Below are 20,778 nucleotides of genomic sequence, written 5' to 3'. Positions count from 1 at the left end.
GTTAGATTCCAGCTCCTGACTGATCTTGCTACAGGCAGAGTGACGAGAGAAAGAGCAGATGAATTCACAAGTAACAACCTAGCCAATATAAGGTTTCTATTTCATCCACCCTGACCACATACTCGGGCTCAATGAGCTACTGTGCCATGAAGAAGCTGCATCTTTTGAGAGTAAGTTCTAGGAACAGCTTTTATGTCAGCAATGAAATGCTTACTGTCATTCCTGTTCTGTAGGCAGCTTTAAAGTTTCAGCTTTTTCAACAAGCATGCTAGTGCACATAGAAAACAAACCACAGCTGCTGGGCTGTCATTAACCTTTAGGATAGAAGAGTAAATACTCTTTTGTCCTAAGGACATTACCTGCTGGTAATCCCTACTCTAAGATTTCCAAGGACTAAGCACCCACATTTAATCATCATAGCTCTGTCAAATGTCTTCAGCCACATGCAGCCAAAGATTAAACACCTGCTTCTTCAGGGAAACAATGTTTCTAAATCCTAGAGATCGCCTCCACATTTTTATATATATGTATATACATACACACAAATAAACAACAAATGCTCACATCCTCTTATCTTACTTGCTATGATACCATTCTAATATTTAGGAATATCAACATTCACAGTACTGCACAAAAGTCTTTGCTTGCCATCCATGTTAGAAGTTTTAATCCTAGCTCTCCCACCAAATAAGCTTTACTAGAACATTTATGAAATCTGAACAATAACCCAGAGTCTAAACAGCACAATCAAACCAGGCATTACCAGTAAGTTCCTGCTCCCTGTGAAGTTAAATCCATTCCATCCACACCATAGCTATCATCATCCATTATTTTGGACAGGCCAAAATCAGTAATTTTTATTTCTCCACATGCTGTTCCATCTACAAGAAGGATATTACCTATCCAGAAAAAAAGAAAAGAAAAAAAGAACAACCCTCAAAAAAAGCTAACAGAGTGCTTTATTTTCAAAACCAGGTTCAATTTTCAGGAACATCTAACTTCGTGAGGGATAAGTAACAGCTTCCCATCATCTTTATACCCTCAAGTCTAGAGTAACTTGACTTCATGGCACATTTCAGTGCAGTCTCATGAACTCTCTACGTTGTCATTATGATGTGAAATGGTGCTGTCAGCTGGGAGCTGGATGGACATCAAGGAAACACCAAAATGTAGCAAGGAATCACCAAAACACAGCAGTGTACCAGTTACAATCAAGTTTCATAATTTTCTGCCCAGAACAAATCCTATAGTGCAGTTCCAGGGCTTGCATATGCCACAAAATCGTGCCAAGAAATTGCTGCAACACTACGAATCTTATGCCATCTCTTAAAATTGTAAGCAATTTCTTGATATCAAAGCTATTTGATGAAATTCCTCTGAGAACAACAGCTAATGAGACTAAGAATACACTGCAGACAATTCCAGTATATGAGGGAAATCTATTAGGTTTGTGCAAAAATAATTGCCATTTTTGTCATTGTAAACTGTGATGCATATTTTCGATTAAACTTTCGCTTAACTGTGTTGACATGAAATTCACTCTACTTATTTATGGTAACAGTTTTGTTTTCACTGTTCATTCTTTTTTATATTACTCTGTCAAATTAAAGATGGGAAATAAAGCAAATTCAAGGTATTTTGTTGTATGAGTACAAAAGGCGATGTAAAGCAGTAGAAACTGCTAGCAATATCAACCAAGCATTTGGCCAGGGGACTGTCACTGGATGTGCAGCTTGACATTGGTTCCAAAAAGTTCGTAATGGAAATAAGGGCCTCGAAGATGAGGAGGGTTGTGGACACCCTTCTGTGATTGCCAACTGAGGGCCAGTACTGAAGTGGACCCAGACAAAACAACTCCAGAGGTTAAAGTTGTTCAACATTTGCACCAAATAGAAAAATTAAAAGAAGCTCAACAAATGGGTGCTGCATGATTTAAAAAAAATCAATTACAAAGTCTGCTCTGCGCCTCTGTCGTGCAGCAATAGCGATCCATTTCTTGATCACATAGCGACATGTAATGGCAAATGGATTCTATATGACAAACAGCAGCATTCTGCGCAGTGGCTGGACTGAGGTGAACCACCAAAACGCTTCCCCAAATTGAAACTGTCTCAAAAGAAGGTTACGGTCACTGTTTGGTGGTCAGCAAGTAGCATCATCCTCTACAACTTCCTGAATCCTGGCAAAACCATCACAGGAGAGAAGTATTGCCAGGAAATTGACAAAACACACCAAGAACTGTTTACATCCAACATCGGTCAATCAAAAAGGACCAGTTCTCTGTGATGACACCACAGTGCATATCTCACAAATGACTCTGCAGAAGCTGCACGTGCTGGGCTACAAAACTCTACCTCACCCAGCTTACTCACTGGACATCCCTCTCAGATTACTACATTTTCAAGCATCTCGACAACTTCCTGCAAGAGAAGGTTTCCCACAACCAAACAGTAGTTCAAAACACCTTTGAAGAATTATTACATTCCAGAACTCCAGAATTCTATGCTACTGGAATAAACAGACTTGGTTCTTGTTGGCAAAAAGGCATAGATTCTAATGCTTCTTATTTCAATTAATAAATTTCACTCTAAGCTGAGATACACTGCTTTAAATTTGATGGGTAAAAATGGCAATTATTTTTGCAGCAATCTATTATATGAACAATTTATTACACCGCAGCAAGCAAAATACTAAGAGTTATATTAGAAACCCCACGCTTAGAAGTGTAGCAGATTAAAGTACATGAAGAATACAAGCACCATTCATGCAAGGTGGTAAAACAGAGGCCAAGGAATCAAGACAGAATATATCGTTTATGACAATGCTCATTATTCATTGTAAAGAAAACTTCTGTAAAGTCCTGTTTCAAAGTGCTCGTGCTAGAATGCTGAACATGACTGATAACACATTTCAAACCTTTACAGGCTAAGAAATACATAATTGAAAAATTATTTACATACCAGCATTCCACAATAACCAGATAAGATCATTTGTTGGGTCGAACCTATCTGCTTATATTGCTAAACACCAATGTGTGTATCAATATGCTATACTGACCTTCCTTCTAGAAGTTCAAATCAAAATAATACAAAGTAGAGAAGTTATGACAAAAATTTTTCCAAAGTAAAGAGATTATTTTGGTAATAAATCTAGAAAAAAACTTAAATACTAAGTGTTTCAGTTGTTTACAATAAGCTTGACATGCAGAAGATTATTTCAGTGTTTTCAGGCATGAACAAAATGAAAGATTAAAAAAAAGATGACCTTTTCAATCGCAATAGTTCTTTATTTACCTGGTTTAAGATCATAGTGTATAATAGGGGGCTTGATCTCATTGAGATACCGTAGTGCATTTACTATTTGCATTACAATGGACCTAGCTTCCTTCTCTGACATCAATTTATGTTGCTTGAGATAGAAATCCAAGTCATTGCCTTCACAGTATTCTAACACCGTGCAAAACCTAGAATAGAATTCAGGGAGACAAAAATAAATAACATCTCAAACAGCACAATCAGAAATGGAGATATGACAACCTAGTTTGATGCTGACAAGTTTAAGAACGGATGCCTGAATACTAAAATATATGTTAACAGAACATGGCATAGCTATTAGCTTATGAAACCTGAAATCAATCACAACATTCATACTTACCAAAAGAGAAAATGCACCCATATTGATGAGAGGCTAGGTTAAAAAAATCTGTATTTATGTAGGCACATTTCTCAACAGAAAAATTCATTCACTATCCCTTAAGATGCGACACAATTTCATGCAAAGAGGTGCAGCCCAGTGGCTACACTTAGGCTAATAACACTCCTGATGTCATTTAGTCTTGGAAGCTTGTCTAAGCTACAACAGCCTTTCAGAGCTGCCCTGCAGCATCCCCTGCTCTGCCCTAAACCATTGCAGCACTGCTAATCACGTGCTGCAAAACACTGTTTTCATCAGTAATATTTAGCTGAGACAAAATTCTGCAACTAGTGTTTCTGGGTTTTTTAAGCACCCTTAAGGAAACCCGAAACCCTTTGAAAAGCAAGAACATATTATTTTTGTTGGAATACTCTTGATTTCTGTTTAGCTAATCCACAGCACTAAAATCCTTGACAAGTTATAGAAAATATATCGTTTAATGCACTTACGTATCTGTATCCAGGGAGAAGTAGTCATACAGTTTAACTATTCGGGGGTGATCCAGTTCTTTGTGTATCCTGTACTCTCTGCAGGCATGTCTAGAAGAAGATGGATACATTAACCTTCTACAATCAATAAAATGCTATTCAATTTAACATATGAAGCATAAGTCATTAATATTTACTTGTGGTAGTTTTCTTTCTTTTCATCCCTCCAGCTTTTGTTAAGCTGGTGAATCTTCACAGCAGCGTATCTTTGTTCATAAAGATCAAAAGCCTAAAAAAAAAGAAAACCACAAATATGGGAAAGTTATAATGAAAGACAATAAAAATAACACCCAATAAAGAGAGGAAAAAAAACGGGCATGTAATACGCAAGTCTATTGGCAAGTCTATTGTAAAGCTACCTCCCTCAATGGGTTAATCCAAAGTTTGTTCAACTAGTGTTTGAAGAGTATACCATCTTACAATCCTCCTAAATCCCCCCTCCTTCCCCCTGAAAATTATATATACATCTGTAGGTGGCTCAAGCATCAGATTTACCAGACCCAACGCACTCTACCTTGTATACTTCACTGAAGCCACCTCGGCCAAGTAAATGGAGCAACAAATACCGTTCATTCAACGTAGGGTGATCTTTAAATCTCAAAAGGAAAAAAAAAAAGATCTATTTAAGGTATACAAACAGAGTCTAAAATGTAAACCTGTTAGTATTACTTCTCAAATGGAGCTTGCTTTTTACTAGCAGTATCCAATAAGCTGAACAATATTATACCTCATGGCACAACTATACAAGGCCAATTTCAGTACCTTTTCACTAGTTAGTGTACAAATATTATCACAACACCATCGTCAAACCCATCAATTTTGGCAAACATTTCATTATTTTTCTCTATTTTTCATGAGGATAAGAAAAGTATGCTTAAATCTAAGAACATGATACAGGAGTTCTTTCCTTGTGCCGAATTTTAGAGAAGTCTCAAACTTCAGCTTTCCAGAACAAATAAGAAGGATATTCTTCCAATTTCACATGAAACATGACTGGACCATTTGTATATACATGGTCTTTAACAAAAGGGATTTTATATAACACTAAGAAGTTAACAAGCACCAAACAGCAATATGGGGAAAAAGTGCATCAAAGGACTGACTATTCGTACTCTAGTCAAAAGCAAGAAGAAAGCAGTCCTTCCAAACACAAAATGCTGCTGCAGGACAGAGGAAAGGACCGTGCTCTCTCCTGAAATGTGCAGAAGACAAAACATATCCTTCCACCCAGCCACAGGGGTAGAGGGGTGAATACGCATCACACTTCTAATGCAATGACAGTGTAGTACTTGAGGGAAGATGCATATTCTTGCTTACTGTGCGCCCCTATTAAACATTATTTTTTTGTTTTCCTCACTATGAAAACACATATTTCAATGTCAAATTTTGCAGTTTACTTTATATTTGGGATGCTCAGGGAGGGCGTACATGGGCAGAGGGGAACATTGCTAGAATACAAAAAAGGGTTCAGCTTTGCACCACAGCTGAAAATCCAACACGATATGAGTCAAGCCCCAACAGCTACTCCACTTCAGAACCTTCTCCCTTATCTAACGGCCATGTTGCCAAGACGTGTTAGGAAAGACAGCAGGGCCTACAGACCTAGATGACTTCTCCATTGCTTCTGTCTCCTATATTTTAAGTTGCAGCTTGGCCACTTGCTAAACACTCAAGTCTAAACTCCCACAAAACCATGAACAAATAGTTTATAAAGCTTTTTGTTCTGTACTGTAAAATGAGGCAACATTGCAGAAAATGAGCAGTGAAGCTGCAGTATTCTGCTTGTCCATGTCCTGCAACTGTGTTTTCAACTGAGATTGTAATTTGGACATTCTCTGTCCCACATAGCCAATATTTACACAAATGCTGTTGCTTTTCTGTGGCATTAATTGTTTTTTGTTGAAGGATCTCTTTTCTTTTTTAAAAAAATAAAAATCTAATGAAAACACTGAAGATTAAAAAAAGTTGTTTAACCTGCAAAGAACTGCTTGCTCATTTGTTGTAAGGCACTTATTTTAAAAAAGGAAGTATTCTGTCATTGAACCGTAAGCATCAATACCCATTATTTTTCATATCCAAAACACACCACCAATTTGGCAATCAATTAGCACTATAGCCACTTGGTAACAGAAGTTTTCTGTATTCCTGCAGGATATAGAGACCATTAAAAGAGTTAAGTATAATTTCACATCTCGTTGCTTCAATCTTTAGAAGCGTTTAAAATCTTTATTCTGTCTAGAAAGTAAAAAATAAATTAAAATCCTGAAATCTAAAAGCTAGTGTTTCATGAATATTTACTAGTTCAGAAAGTCTCATCACCTCCTTCCCCCTGGCTGCTCATTCCACCTTTACGCTGCCCTCTCCTCACAGCAGCATAAACATTTTTGCAACTGGGGCAAAGAACTAGACCAGGAAATTCATCCAGGATTAAAATTAATCCAGAAAATAAAACACAGGAGCTGGTTTTAATGTGGATCAATTTCCAGTGTCTGTTCAGCAAAGAAATGCCATTACAAGCATGTGAAAGGAAACAAGGCAAGGGCATAATGAAGTAGTCGGGGACATGCAGATCCACTTCCTTTCAAGCAACAGTGCCAGCCTTAAGTACTGCTGAAATTGGAAGACAGACTATTTTTTTAGTTATGTAATTATTACTTTCAAACCTACATAGTAATAGCTAACAATAAATAACAATTTAACACTATGATATATTGCCACGCAAGCTGAAGTACAGAGTAACATCTAACATAATAAAGAAGATTTTGCATTTGTCTTTTTCCTACTAAGTACAGGTACCTGAAATCAAAGTGCAGAAAAAACCCAAATCTGATTTTAAACATTGCTGCTGTTGCATCAAACCTCCCTGCCATTTTCTTGCACTACTGTCAGCTAAGTAAATTGCATTAGGTTCCCTTAAAAGCATTTTTAGGCTAGTAATATGCTCTAGCAGGTCTTAGCTATCCTGCACTATAAATTGTTATGTTATTTCTTGCATGTTCAATAAAACCATTAATAAAGTTATCAAATTATAAGTATTCCTATACTTTAAAAAAAGTTTAAATAAGTTGGTGTTTAAAACATACACATAAACAAAGAGAAACAAAGAAAAATGTGTGAATAAGCCTCTCTCACGTAGGTAAAATGTGACTTTAAAGCATTATTTTAGAAAAGACATGCAAAACTCAGACAGCAAGTCTCTTACTGTGAATTGTCTTCATTATTTATTCTTTTCAGTTCTCTTATGTGAAGATTCCTAACTCTTTCCAAACGTTCAAGTTCTGCTTGTATTTCAGCCTCCTCCTGCAAATGAAAAGAGTGAAATATAAAAGCTCATTTACTACCCGTTTGAAAAGGATATTTTTACCCCTGCATCAATACTAGTGGTGATGGAGGAACATTACATTAAAAAAACCTGCTGAACTAGAAGAAAGCACTGCTTTTCTCTTAACGCCAGAAAAATTCAGAAAGATAAGGCAAAAGCCTGTTTCAAGGAACCTTTCTGTCCATGAACCCACAGGTAATGGGATGTTCACAGTTTTATTCTGCACTGTAGGGATGCTATTTGAAATGAGAGGCAGCTGGGTTTTGTGCTTCAGCCAAGGAGAGAAATTATCTGGGAAGCGGTCTGAAATTGATGTACAAAGCAGAAAAACCCAAGATACGAACAGTTATAGATTTTGTACAAACTGACAAATTAAGAAAATATATTTAAAATATTTTGAGGTTGAAGTGAAACTCAAAAAATGAATAAAAGAATACGTCATTACAGCAGAAGCATTCTAAAGAAGTTGATACAAGACATCAAATCCAAGCTAATTTTAAAACATTTTTCCATTTGTCTCTTACTAAAATCAAAAACGTAGAATGTGTATTGCCTGAGATTTTGAGTGTAATTTCAAAGGAAGCATGTCAGGTACTAGCACATTCACTAACTGGTTTCTACACTTAAATCATCTCATCTCTATGCTGCATATTAGAAAACACTGGAACAGTTGTTTTTTCAGATTCTCTAAAAAGGTAAAGAATTCACGATGCCTAATTTGTGGAAACTTATGTATCTATACTCAAAATGAAAAATGTATACTCATTTAAAGACACTGTAGAAAAGGTTATGTTGATTTCAGCAACAGCATCTCTATAACATGGAAGTTCGAATAAAAGGGAGACAAAATTAGTCCATACCAGAAAGCTCATAATTACGGAATTATTTTAGCTGAAAAAGAAAAAGAAGGCCTGGCATCTGAGATGTATTTTTTTGTTACTGTAGCAGTGCCAGTGGAAGCAGCACCCCACATCATCACTTGTTATTTTGGCACAGTCTCTTGTACAGCCACATGGACCAAGCTGGAAAACTAGTCTCAAAAATATATATAGTTGGTTTTAGAAAGAAGCTAGATCAGTTCTCCAATCCAATTTATACTGTGGCTACACAACCTGGTGGTGCTGGTAAAAGCAACAAGGCAACAAGTCATGGTATAACGGGAAGGAGGTATAAGGCAGCAGAAAGAAGATAAAATGCTGTAAAGCTGGTATTTCCAAAAACTGTAAATCATAAAACCACATCCTGAAACAACAACTGTATTTATATAATCTAAAACACGCATTAAATGACCACATTTCCAACAAGTTGAGGCCAGACTAGATGATTTCAGTGGATATCCTGAATTATTCCCATTAAGCTAAGGAAAAAAACCTCTCATACCAAAACTGGACACTTGATGAACCTCCATTCAGAAAATTAAAATCAATTAATGAGCTGGAGTAAGTAATACTAATCTGCCAGCAGATCTGGGTGGACCATTTGTTCTTCCTAACATAAAATGTCAAGGGTTCCCCTCCCTATCCATTTATACAAGGTTTAACGCTTTATTTTTATGTATTTTATATATTACGTATTTAGATCAATCTTTGCAGTTCTGTGCTAAATACCCTGAAATGACATGCAGTTCTTCATAACCAAATTGTTCTTTATAAAATATTCTAGCTCTTTTCCTCCCTGCAAAAGGCCACACACTTACACACACACAATTGTCTATGTTCTTCCCAAAGGCCGACAAAAAAAAATCCATCAGTTATGCCTCTTTGGGGCTTTTTTGTTCATATATTATGCAATTCAGTGGTTCTCAAAATGTGGTTCATAGGCCAATGTTAGTCCAAAGAGAACTGGCTGGTTGCATTGTTTCCAGCTGTTATTTAGGACACTCAGGCTGTGAATACCTTTAAGCAAGAATGAACCAGCTTAGCTGCCTCAGGTCACTGCTATATAAAAGAAAGTGAGAAAACAAGAGCCTCTCTCCAGGACCAAAGCTGCTAGCTGGCAAAGAATTTCCTGGGGAGCAGAAGGAAAAGAAAACTGGTGGCAGCAGCATGTACAGGGCAAGAAAAATAAGAGCACCAGGAAAGCATCTGGAGAGTGAAAAAGGAATAGGCAGCAAAACAGCACATGCAGAAGGAAAGAAGGAAATAATGTAATCTGCAAAGAAGCACTAGGGAAGAAATACAGCCACGTAAAAAGAACAACAGAATTGTTTTCCTTAGTGAACAAAAAGATCCATGTTGCACGCAAGAATGAAAATGCAAGTCTATTTTCAGACGTATTCAAACATGATTTGCTAAGAAATAACATTTGTTTCCCCTCTGGCATTTAGTCAAGGAAGTTCCTTCTTATAAATTGTGCCCCAGCAGTGATACTTAAGGTGGAAACAAAATTCAGGCTCTAAACAACATGGTAGCAGCTTTCTTCATAAGTCACTTGAAATTTCCATTAGTCTTCAAAAAAGTTAAAGTATGAAAAAAACCCTACAGTATTTCATAGAATCATTAAGGTTGGAAAAGACCTCTACAATCATGCGAGTTTGGAACTATTTCTAACGCATTAACAAAGAACTGTGCTGGCTGTGGCTGGGAGAGTTAATTATTTTCACAGTAGCTAGTGTGGGGGTTTGTTTTGGATTTGTGCTGAAGACGGTGCTAATAGCACACGGATGCTTTAGTTACCCCTGAGTAGTGCTCACACAGTGTCAAGGTCTTTCCTGCTCCTCTCCCCACCCCATCAGCAAGCAGGCTGGGAGGGGGCGAAGCCAAGATATCTGACCCCAACTGACCAAAGGGATGTTCCACACAATATGACATCACGTTCAGCATATTAAGCTGAGGGAAGAATGATGGAGGGCTGAGGGGGGGCTAGGGGAGGGGGGAACTGTAGCAATAGCATTTGTCTTTCCAAGTAACCATTAATGCATGACAGAGCTCTGCTTTCCTGGAGGTGGCTGAACACTTGCCTGCTGGTGGGAAGTAGCAAATAAATTCCTTCTTTTGCCTTACCTATTAAAATGTTTTTATCTCAACCCATGAGTTTTCTCAATTTTGCTCTTCCAATTCTTTCCTCTATCCCACTAGCAGGGAGCGAACGAGCGTCTGTGTGCTGCTCAGTTGCTGGCTGGGGCTAAAGCACAACAAGAACTGCATGGGCAGTCTACTTCACCAGTGTCAGCAAGTTTATGTGCGGATTCCCTACCACAGATTCAAGAACTTTCTTGTCATATTCTTTGCAGCATCTTCTCAAGGGGCCCAGTTCCATTTATTATAATAGGATTTATAACAGGTGATTTGTACATTTGAAGAGAACAGGCCTGAAACAGCCTCTTGCAACATTTCAAGAGGAAAAACACTAAGACCTGTTTTGACTGAACATGTCAAGAACTACTGCTCAGCAGGTAAAGGTACTTTCCTTTCACATTTGTTGAGGTATTTCTGCCTGCTTTGACTGTCATTCCTCCTCACAGGTTATTCCTCTAAAGCTTAGCTTGAATAAGCAGACTGAGTAGAATGACAGGCTTCAAAAGAAAAAGTAATGTTTTTTTCAAAAGTCAAAAACTAGAGTAAAATATCTCACTGCAAAAATAATCTTCTCTGTAAAAAAAAAATCTTCTTTGTAAAGATAGAAAAAAGATTTTTCCACAGAAGTAAGAAAATTATATTCTCTCTTGTGATAGGTAGTATGCTAACTGATAATAACTGAAGCGGATACTGTAGATGATGAAAACATGATAATAGTTCAGAAACGTGGTGCTTTGTAAACTGGACATTTTTAAAGGTTAAAACCTAACGTAAAAAGCCATGTATCAAACTTGGCTGACTCCATTTCTTCAGCTGTGAAACAACAGCAGTATTGGTGGCATCATCACTGTTACAGTGTTAGAAAGATTCAAGGAATCAGCACAGTATTACACTGTATGGGCTCTCTACTACTCCGCTGTATCCCAGTGTTCATGGTAAGTTGCACAAAAAGAAAGAAGGACAGTCACTATTAAGACATAAAATTGTATAGCACTTTTAGTATAATGCTTTCTAATCAGACAGCTCTCAAACAGTCCACTCCTTATTTTGACAGCAACAGTTTTTATGTTTTTGGACACGGTCAAAAAACCCTTAGAATAACAGACCACATACACACCTTTTTGAGATGTCCTAATCGAAGCTTGAAAATTTCTTCCTGCTCGTGATACTCTGCTAGAGTCAAACTGAAAAAAAACCCAATACAAACAGATAAATATAACTTTTATATGATAGTAAACCAAACAACAGCATTCTTTCTTAAATACTACAGTAAGTAAGTATCTTACATTTATTATTTAATACCACAATACTAGGACTACATTTTTGAACCACATGAATATCTTGGTTTGTAATTTCAGGGTCAAAACATACTTACAGAATGCCTCTGGTCTGGTACTCTGGAATGTTAACTGCCTCACCCACTGGACGATTTCTGCTCCCTCAGAGAGCCTGCTAGATTATCTGGGCGCATCCTGAATCATAAGACCATCCTAATATTTTAGCTGATGCCACTCTTCTGCTTGGTTCTCAACTCTTACACTTAATGAACCAAAGGATGGAGATCCAGAAACCAACTAGGCAAGACTGATAACGCTGGATTTCTGAGCTGTGATTTAAAGAATGCTTTGCAAACCCATACATCCCAAGTTCATTAACTCTACACCTTGCATAAGACCACAAATTCAGTTCTGAATTGGCAAGCAGCTCTTTCACTTATTCCTTTTTCATCTTCCTTTGATAAAAGATTCCTGGCTACAATTAATTCAGTTGTCCCCCACTGTCTGTAGACTTGCTAAGACATGAAGTCAGTTATCACACAGGAGGTTGTTTCATACGTAAAAATAACTAAGGAACCCATAAACCGACTTGCATGCAGTATCTGACAAATCAACAAAACCAAAGAGAAAACAAACCACCAAAGAAAAGAAACAAAAGAGACATCAAATTCCAGAGGAGATGCACATGATGAAGGGAAATATAGAATCATAGAACAGTTAGGGTTGGAAGAGACCCTAAAGATCATCTAATTCCAACCCCCTGCGGTGGGCAGGGACATCCCACTAGATCAGGTTACCCAAGGTCCCATCCAACCTGGCCTTGAACACCTTCAGGGATGAGGCATCTACAACTTCCCTAGGCAACCTCTTTCAGTGTCGCATCACTCTCATGGTGAAGAAATTCTTCCTAATGTCTAGTCTAAATCTGCCCATCTCCAGTTTATACCCGTTGCCCCTCGCCCTATCACCACAAGACTTTATGAATAGCCCCTCTCCAGCTTTCTTGTAGGCTCCTTCCAGGTACTAGAAGGTCACTACAAGATCTCCTCGGAGCATTCTCTTCTCCAGGCTGAACAACCCCAACCTCTCTCAGCCTGTCCTCGCCCTGCTGGCCAAGCTTCTTTTGATGCAGCCTAGGTTATGTTTGGCCTTCTGGGCTGTGAGCACACATTGCCAGCTCACATTGAGCTTCTCATCAACCAGCACCTCCAAGTCCTTCTCTGCAGGGCAGCTCTCAATCACGTCATCCCCCATCATGGACTGAAAACAGGGATTGCCCTGACCCAGGTGCAGGATCTTGCACTTGGCCCTGTTGAACCTCATGAGGTTCACCCAGACCCACTTCTCCAGCCTGCCCAGGTCCCTCTGGATGACATCCTGTCCTTCCGGTGTGGCAACTACTCCACTCAGCTTGGTGCCATCTGCAAACTTGCTGAGGGTGCACTCACTCTCGCTGTCAATATCATTGATGAAGATATTAAACAGCACCAGTCCCAGTAAGGATCCCTGAGGGACATCACTTGTCATGGATGGGAAGAGTCAAACATGGGATGAGAAAGGAGAAAGAGGTATAGCTTCCTTGAAAAGATTCACACAAAACCCTACAGACAAATTAAAATTAAACATTTTATTTTTTTTGCCTAGTTCTACTCTTTCTTGCATGATGAAAAGCTAAACCTAATAGCATAATACATTTTCACAAAGTCCATATTTTAGCCAGTTCAATTATCAACTGTCCAAGAAAGATAGATTACACAAGGCATTTGGAAGGCTAAACGTGCTGTTCGTACTGCAAGTCTAAAGAACCAGAGTATCTTGAGAATCAGTAGTACTTTCCCCAGAGGTGTAGGACACCAACTTTGATAAAATTTGCAGAAATCAAATAAACTGTAAGACTTCTTCCCCCCTTTTAAATATGGATGAAGTTCGCCATAGTTTTCAGAATTCTAAACCCTGTATTTATTGGGTCTCAGAAGTTGTTAATGAATGAGTGCATCTTTTCAGGATAAAACCTGGTGGTTCTGAAGCCTTCATAGTGCCCTTTCCTACATCCTGATGCCATAAATACTGAAATTCACTGCCCTTTTTCTGACTTGGCCAGGACAGAAGACTGAATTGACCAGATATTCTCCACAAGTGAAATTGCTGGATTCTTTTTTGACCACAGGATCTAAATTTCCAAGAACCTGGAAACAGCCTCACAAGACTGTAGTTATTTCTTTGACTTTTTGGTCTATAGTGCATAGAAAATACTCAGATCAGGTGATAAAAGCACACACGACCATGCCCTGCCAGAATTTGAGAAGGAAGCAATCCTGTCTTTTAAGAAACATCATACAAATTTACTCTGCACCTTTTCCTACTGGAATTAAAACCAGCTTTGTATTCAAGTCAACAGACATCCCCAAACACTCTGAAGGCAACAGGGTGAGGAAATTTGCTTCTTCAAGAAAGGCAAAAGGTCCCTTAGTACCAGATTTTTGGGACTGAACTTCTATATTCTTTTCCTGGAACAATTTCCTCTGCGTTTAGACAATTTACACTACATCGTATAAGAAGAAGCATTACATGAAATGTGAAATGAGGTGTCTCAATAGCTAGGAAAGCTGGCAATGCATTCTCTCTACCATTCAAACAACAGCAAGAAACCTAAGAAAAAAACTGCTAATTCCTGCTGTAATACATCTGCTAAATCTATCAGAGAGAGCATCAAGGCCACGCTAGAAAACTCACAGCGGCACTCCTGACATTTTTTCAATCCTTCCACTCAAACAGCTAACTATTCTAACATGGATTAAATTCTCAATTAAAAAAGGGAAAGGATCAATGCCAGTGTGTACAAGGCTGAATACTGTTCTTTCCAGATTCTTGTCTGCAGAATAAATTACAGGTTTGTGCATTTCCAGAAAAGCAGATAGTGAAGTTTGTCTTTCTCAGGAAGAAGAGTATTTAGGTGGCTTAGTAAAGCTGAACCACAAGTAAAACACACTGAAAACATAAAATTTTCATTGAACATTGATCCCCTGAAAAAACTAACATAAAATAGGAAATCTGGTCCTTTTTATAAAACCTCAGCTATCTATGCAGAGTCAAGACAAACTGCCTAGATGGCTTGAGCAAGCATTGACTTCCACAAGATTCTTAAATAGCCCTCTTGAGCACAGAGCACAAGTTAGAGGCCATATTGAAAACATTAAGATTCAAAGTCACTCCATGTTTCCATGCTACATCCCAATAAGTGACTGTTTTCGATTTTTCTATTTCCTAACAAATCTAACTCTATTAGAGGCACAGCGTGATTCACAGCAATTTGAAACTGTTGTTACTGACCACCACATTTTGGAGGAAAGCACATAAAACACTGAACTGTACACAGACATAGTCACTTTGGATTTTGTTCCTTTACTTCCATAAAACAAAACTTTACTCCCTCAGATTCAGAAACATTTACTTATTTTTTTTTAGAAGTAGGATTTTATTACTTTGTAGCTAAAATATACTTTATTTTATATTCATAGTAAAATAACACATGATAAATAGCAGTAAAACAATGACGGTGAGCATGTTGTCTGTTTTCTGGCTATAGGCTACCACCTCACTGCACAGGCTGAAAACATCCAGCTTAGAGTCTGCTTCCCATCAGCTCCTTGCTTCCCAAGTGCATCCATCCCACTGCCTTTTGCAGGGCAGTGGCATGCTGGAGGCACCCTCTGAAAACAGAGGTCACCTACAAGACACCATTTCCTGCAGCAGGGGTTGAACCTCCACCACCTGAGACATGCAAATTCAGAGGACAGGCTGAGGAGCACAAGGGAGAGACATCAGCCAGAGCGAGGCTGCTATCATCCACTAAATGAACTTAAGTTGGACACTTAGGCTTAAGGTTAATCTGAGGAGCACTGGGGAAGCAGGGCAGCTGGGAGTAGGTTGGATGAATTAATCCGGTGACAGTCTGTTCCTGATCATGATCTTTTCTGCTCAGAATTATTGAGCAATAAGTCCTGAATTTTCACAAACTATCCTACACATGCAACAAACTCCTGAAATTCCCGAAAAAAGCACTGGACATATTCTGTGCATGTACTGTAGTTCTCCTGTTATGTGTAGAGCTATGGTGCTCCACCCTTACTTGTTGCTGGAAGAAAATGGACAGCTTACTTGTCCCGGAAGGCTTTATTATCTCCAATTTAAACTTTTTTTTTTTTTTTAATTAGCAAAAACAGGCCTTCCAGTAGTCTAACAATGTTTTCATAAGACAAATTTCTAAGGCTTTGACACAGTATGCATGGGGCTTCACAAGATCAGACAAAACGATCTTCAATGATCAAAACAGTCTTACTAGGGGATACAGACAAGAAAACAAACCAAAATGGCCATATGCTCCTTGGTTTTCATGATGATCAAGCCTAGTACACTTACAACCATCTCTCCTCCTACCTTTTCCCAGCTGAAAAATCACCTTGGACACACAGGCAGAGCAGAATGTGCCATGCCCCTAAGTAGCCACAAACGTATCCAATATAAGTTTTTGGCCACAATTTTTGAGGCGCTTTTTTTTTTTGTTCCAACCTCATTCCCACTCTAGTTCCTCGAATTTCTACAAGGATGGGCACATGCTGACCAAGTCAAAGCCTTCTATGAGGTCTTTTTGCTTATTGTTTCCATGTTTGCCTTAGAAAGAGACTGCCTCAGGAAAGGGGCTGTCTTTACTTGTCCTGTAACACCCAGACATATTGTTGGCACTTCAGCCTGAAAAAGTTTCTGAAAATATTTTTATTTGTTCCATACAGAACAGAATGCTCCCTCTAAACGATGCATTTGTTCAGCTACAGTTACAAATTCTGCCAGCTCGCTCTGCTCTCCTATTCCAAACTGCATGCTGGGACAACGATGCATATAGACTCCCATGGAGAAACTGGGAAGGAAAGGAAGAGATGACTGGGAAGTGAATACAACTGACACAGCTGAAGCTGTACAGGAAGGACCACACCACCTAAAATAGATAAAAGGTTGCGCCTAGAAATTATTGTCCAGTGAAATAAGAGCTGCTTCCAAAAAGTGGAAACTAGCATTATAATCTCTCAAGTCTTCAAATAATTTGATATAGAGGTTTTGAACGGATATTTTTTCCAGGGCTAAAAAGGCAGCCTTTACTTCAATAAATGGTTTTTCTTTGAATAAATTTCAATTTATTCCTTTCATGTAAGACTAACAAAAGTACTTTGCTCAGTAGGAAAGACGAATCTCAAAACTGAAACTACTTTTTAGTTTTGGTTTGGGCCACATGTTATTTAAATATCAAACCCACCATTCGCTCACAGGACACTGGCAGATGGCCACTCATATACTAATAATTTCACTGCAAAAAGTTTGTTTTTAAATTTGTATCAGAGACCACAGTATATTCAGCTACACTAAAATAACACCCTTATAAAATATTCCTCAGGCAACGCCTGTTTTCAGACAGGGCTTCGATAGTGCTTGTTACAAAGCAGTATTATCATTATAGGTCATTTAGTCTTGTCAATCTCTGCAGCTGAAGAGATTTTCTAAAGCAAATAACACAGTGGTAGAAACACTTGTTGCTAACAACTGCTAGCAAGTTGTTTGTTTAAAAAAGATCTGCTTAATCACTAGCATATATGTTGTACTGATTTACTAGCGGTTTAGTTCATTAATCTCAAGCAGCTCTGCATTTCCCCATGTCTCTCAAGCAGAACCTCTTCCATTTGGCTACACTAATTAAGATCATTACTTTTGAAGTAACACAGGAACAGTGATAAGCACAATGTAATAGGAGGGAATCACATACAGCAGATGACAAATTTACTCTAAAATGGAAAAGCACAACTAATAATTGTTTTACCAAGATAAAACACATCTAATTCTGTACTGAAAAGCAGAGGGGAGTCAACACATACTACTACTATACAAAACTATAATGAATCCTAAAGACAAACATTTAGAAAGCCCTTTCACATAGAGGCCTAAAAGCAAGATGTGCCTTAGTGATCCCGTGACCTCAGGACACATTACAGACATTGTAAAGGGCAGAAGCAAAATTTTTAAGCTCATCATACAGGCAAGCAATCTCATATCTATGTTATACAATGATCAAATTAGGATACTTAAAGGTAAAATAGTTCTGATTCAGTAACAGCTTACATTTATGGTAGCATTAAATACAAAAGGGCAATTCTGATTGTTCTCTTCGCAATTCCTTAACCAGCAAGCATTTTCATGTATCATTTAAAATGTAACTGGTTAAGTCAAATCAAATGAAAATTTGTAAAGTTTTTAGTCCTTTGGAAATTAATTAAAACTGCATAACACCAGAAAACATTCAGACGTCTGTTCTCAAGAATTCATCTTGTCCTACTTAACAATTAGAACAGGTCTTCCGTATTTTTTCCCAAATGTACACTTTATCACCTCCTAAAGCAGCAATAAGATTATGGAAATTTAACACGAATGAAGACATAGTCAAAAGCTGGGAAGTTGAATGTTCTGTAATTTTCTCAGGACTTTTCCATTACTTAAATGTCATTTTTAATAACAAGAGGTATTATATTTGAGCAAAAAGCTATTTTTAACACGACTGTAATCTTTACGTTACTATTCAGAAGTATTAATTAAGAAGAAGAAACACAGGCTCTAGTATTACTAAACAATCTGAGTGATGACTCCTTGCTTCCTACCAAAATACAGGAGGAACACTAATCGAGATTTGCTCACATCACCAGCCTTACTACTGTATTTTTATTATATTTTAGTCCCAGCCAAATAATTTCACAATGTGAACTTTAAGAATGATGCATTATGCAAAACACACACAGCTATCATTAAACTGATGGCCCAAAAGAGACTTATTTTGCAGATCTAACCAGAGTAATTTATTTACCCTTCGATTCCCAGAAGTATAAATTACTACCTCTACATGTAAGAGGTAACAGGCTACCATGTTCAACACCTGTAGCCTACTTCTGCAAAGTAACAGATTAATTTGTAAGTCTTTTCCACCCTAGTTGTTTACTTTTTCTTTAAGCTGACTAGGAACGCATACACTATCAGCTGCAGCCCCTTAGCTTCAAAGCCAATAACTAGTATCTCCAAGCAGCAAGTTCTTAAAAAACTCAGAATAAATGTTGAGGACACATCTTGCCATGCCTTAAGTTATATCATTTCTGTCTACAGGAAAAAATGTCGCTTGAAAAATGGAGAACACTTCAATGGCTCCCAATTTTCATGTTTAAATGATAAAAAAATTTCAACACAGTCAATATGTGAAATTGGATCAGTGAATTCTGGTAGTTGCTCTCAGGACCTAGATTCAGAAGGGGAAAAAATACGATTTTTTCCATTTGTTTTGGACACATCTTTAAATACTAAAGGCTGAAAGATGTTTTTCTTGTCAGCTAAAGACTGCTGTATGAAAAAAGAAATGATCTCTAACTAAAGGAGAGGCCCCTAAACCAATGTGAATAAACAGAAGATAGGTGCAAGTGAAATTACAAGAGTAGGAAACCAGAATAAGGACTCCTCTAGATCAGAACAACAGAAGGAACATTGCATAAACACGGAATGGGTTCTTCTCTAGTGACTTTACCAAAAATAAATTGAGCAATTGTATGACATCTTCGTAGGCAGTGGTGCAAATTCTCCTAACATCAGCAAGTCCTTAGTGAGAATATAGCTGCTGAATATACTGAGTGTTTTTTAAGCTGTTATTTGAATAGAACTCACACAGACAATATCTGAGAATTTATGTAAAAGACTGATTGAAATGTTAAACTTACAGCTGTGGTAAATTTGGTCTAACAAAGGGATCGTTTTCTGCCCCATTCACAGCTTTATTTTTCCTCTGCTTGGGTTCAGAATTGGCAGATGGTGCCTGAGAATTATTTGTAGTTGGAGGCTTTCGCTTGGCCAGGAGCTTTCTTTGCCTTTCAATGTCTTCCCTTTGTTGATTCACCCATTCTTGCTGCCTGTAAACCCCAAAAAAAGCATTATTAAAGTTTCATAATTTTGCATCTTTTCAAGAACTATCTTTTAACTGATAAAGCATTATGAATTCTTTAGAAAACTTACTGTACATGTGAAAATGTTTCCCAAGAAAAAGAACACCAATGCTCTTCATGAGGTGAAAAAAATTTGCTGAAGTTTTGGAACAAGTTACTTTTGAAATATGTGGTGGGGTGTTTTGGTTTGGGGGTTGTTTTGTTTTTAAAAACGTTACACATAATTTCTGTACTAGGAAAAGGAAAAAAAATATGTATCTGGGCTGGTGGATACCTTCTTTTCTACCATCAAAGGAAATCAGCAGAGTCAATAGAGAGTACTTGGTTTTTATAGGCCACATACTGAATTTGTTCTGGCCATTCCCAAATAAATAATCAGGTTGGTTATATGGCAAACAGTTGGATCTTCTAGACAAAATTTATATACAGGTTGTTTTTAAGATTGTCTTAAAAAAACCAGCGCCCTAGACAATCACATATGGCTCAGACCACATACCGCCCTTCAAAACCAAAAATCTTGGTGAATTATTTTTACCTCTCTCTCTCCCCGCAAAGACTGAAACAAGACTTGTTACCAAAGAACACTTTTTGAGGCACTGCATAATTATTTTACCACCATCTCTGATGGTCTCCCAGAGCCCTTTACCTTGATCCCACCTCTGCTGAAACACCTGTTGCAGCAGCTCTTTTCTAGGTGGCTGCTTTCCCATCTGCTTGCACTAGAACCTACCTGAGCATGCCAGATCCGTCACTCCTCATGGCACCGAGGAGCTGGATGCCTGAAAAAGCTGCTACAGCGATGGATGCAGAGGCAGCACCTATGTGACCAATAAGAACTTCACAAACCTCATCTACCCCAATGATCCCCAATGATACGTGGTTAGCTGCTTGAAAAATCACTGATCAAGTTTTGTAGCTCTTTCTACCAGCTGAGCCAACTAATCACATGCTGTTTAGTACATT

General features: G+C 38.0%; 1 protein-coding gene across 1 annotated transcript in view; it reads right to left on the bottom strand.

The window, feature by feature from the left end:
* The window catches only part of TLK1 (tousled like kinase 1), a 71,427-nt gene that overhangs the window by 6,915 nt on the left and 43,734 nt on the right, over positions 1-20,778 (bottom strand). The window contains exons 11-18 of the mRNA XM_069861136.1: positions 19,594-19,782; positions 11,638-11,704; positions 7,384-7,481; positions 4,696-4,777; positions 4,319-4,410; positions 4,143-4,232; positions 3,294-3,463; positions 764-899 (exon numbers count right to left, since the gene is read on the bottom strand). Coding sequence (XP_069717237.1) covers positions 764-899; positions 3,294-3,463; positions 4,143-4,232; positions 4,319-4,410; positions 4,696-4,777; positions 7,384-7,481; positions 11,638-11,704; positions 19,594-19,782 — 924 coding nt within the window. The remainder of the gene's footprint in view (positions 1-763; positions 900-3,293; positions 3,464-4,142; positions 4,233-4,318; positions 4,411-4,695; positions 4,778-7,383; positions 7,482-11,637; positions 11,705-19,593; positions 19,783-20,778) is intronic.

The sequence above is a fragment of the Phaenicophaeus curvirostris genome, chromosome 7, assembly GCF_032191515.1.
Source record: "Phaenicophaeus curvirostris isolate KB17595 chromosome 7, BPBGC_Pcur_1.0, whole genome shotgun sequence".
Taxonomy (NCBI): Eukaryota; Metazoa; Chordata; class Aves; order Cuculiformes; family Cuculidae; genus Phaenicophaeus; species Phaenicophaeus curvirostris.
The sequence above is the reverse complement of the archived record's forward strand: the minus strand, read 5'-3'. Positions and strand labels throughout refer to the sequence as shown.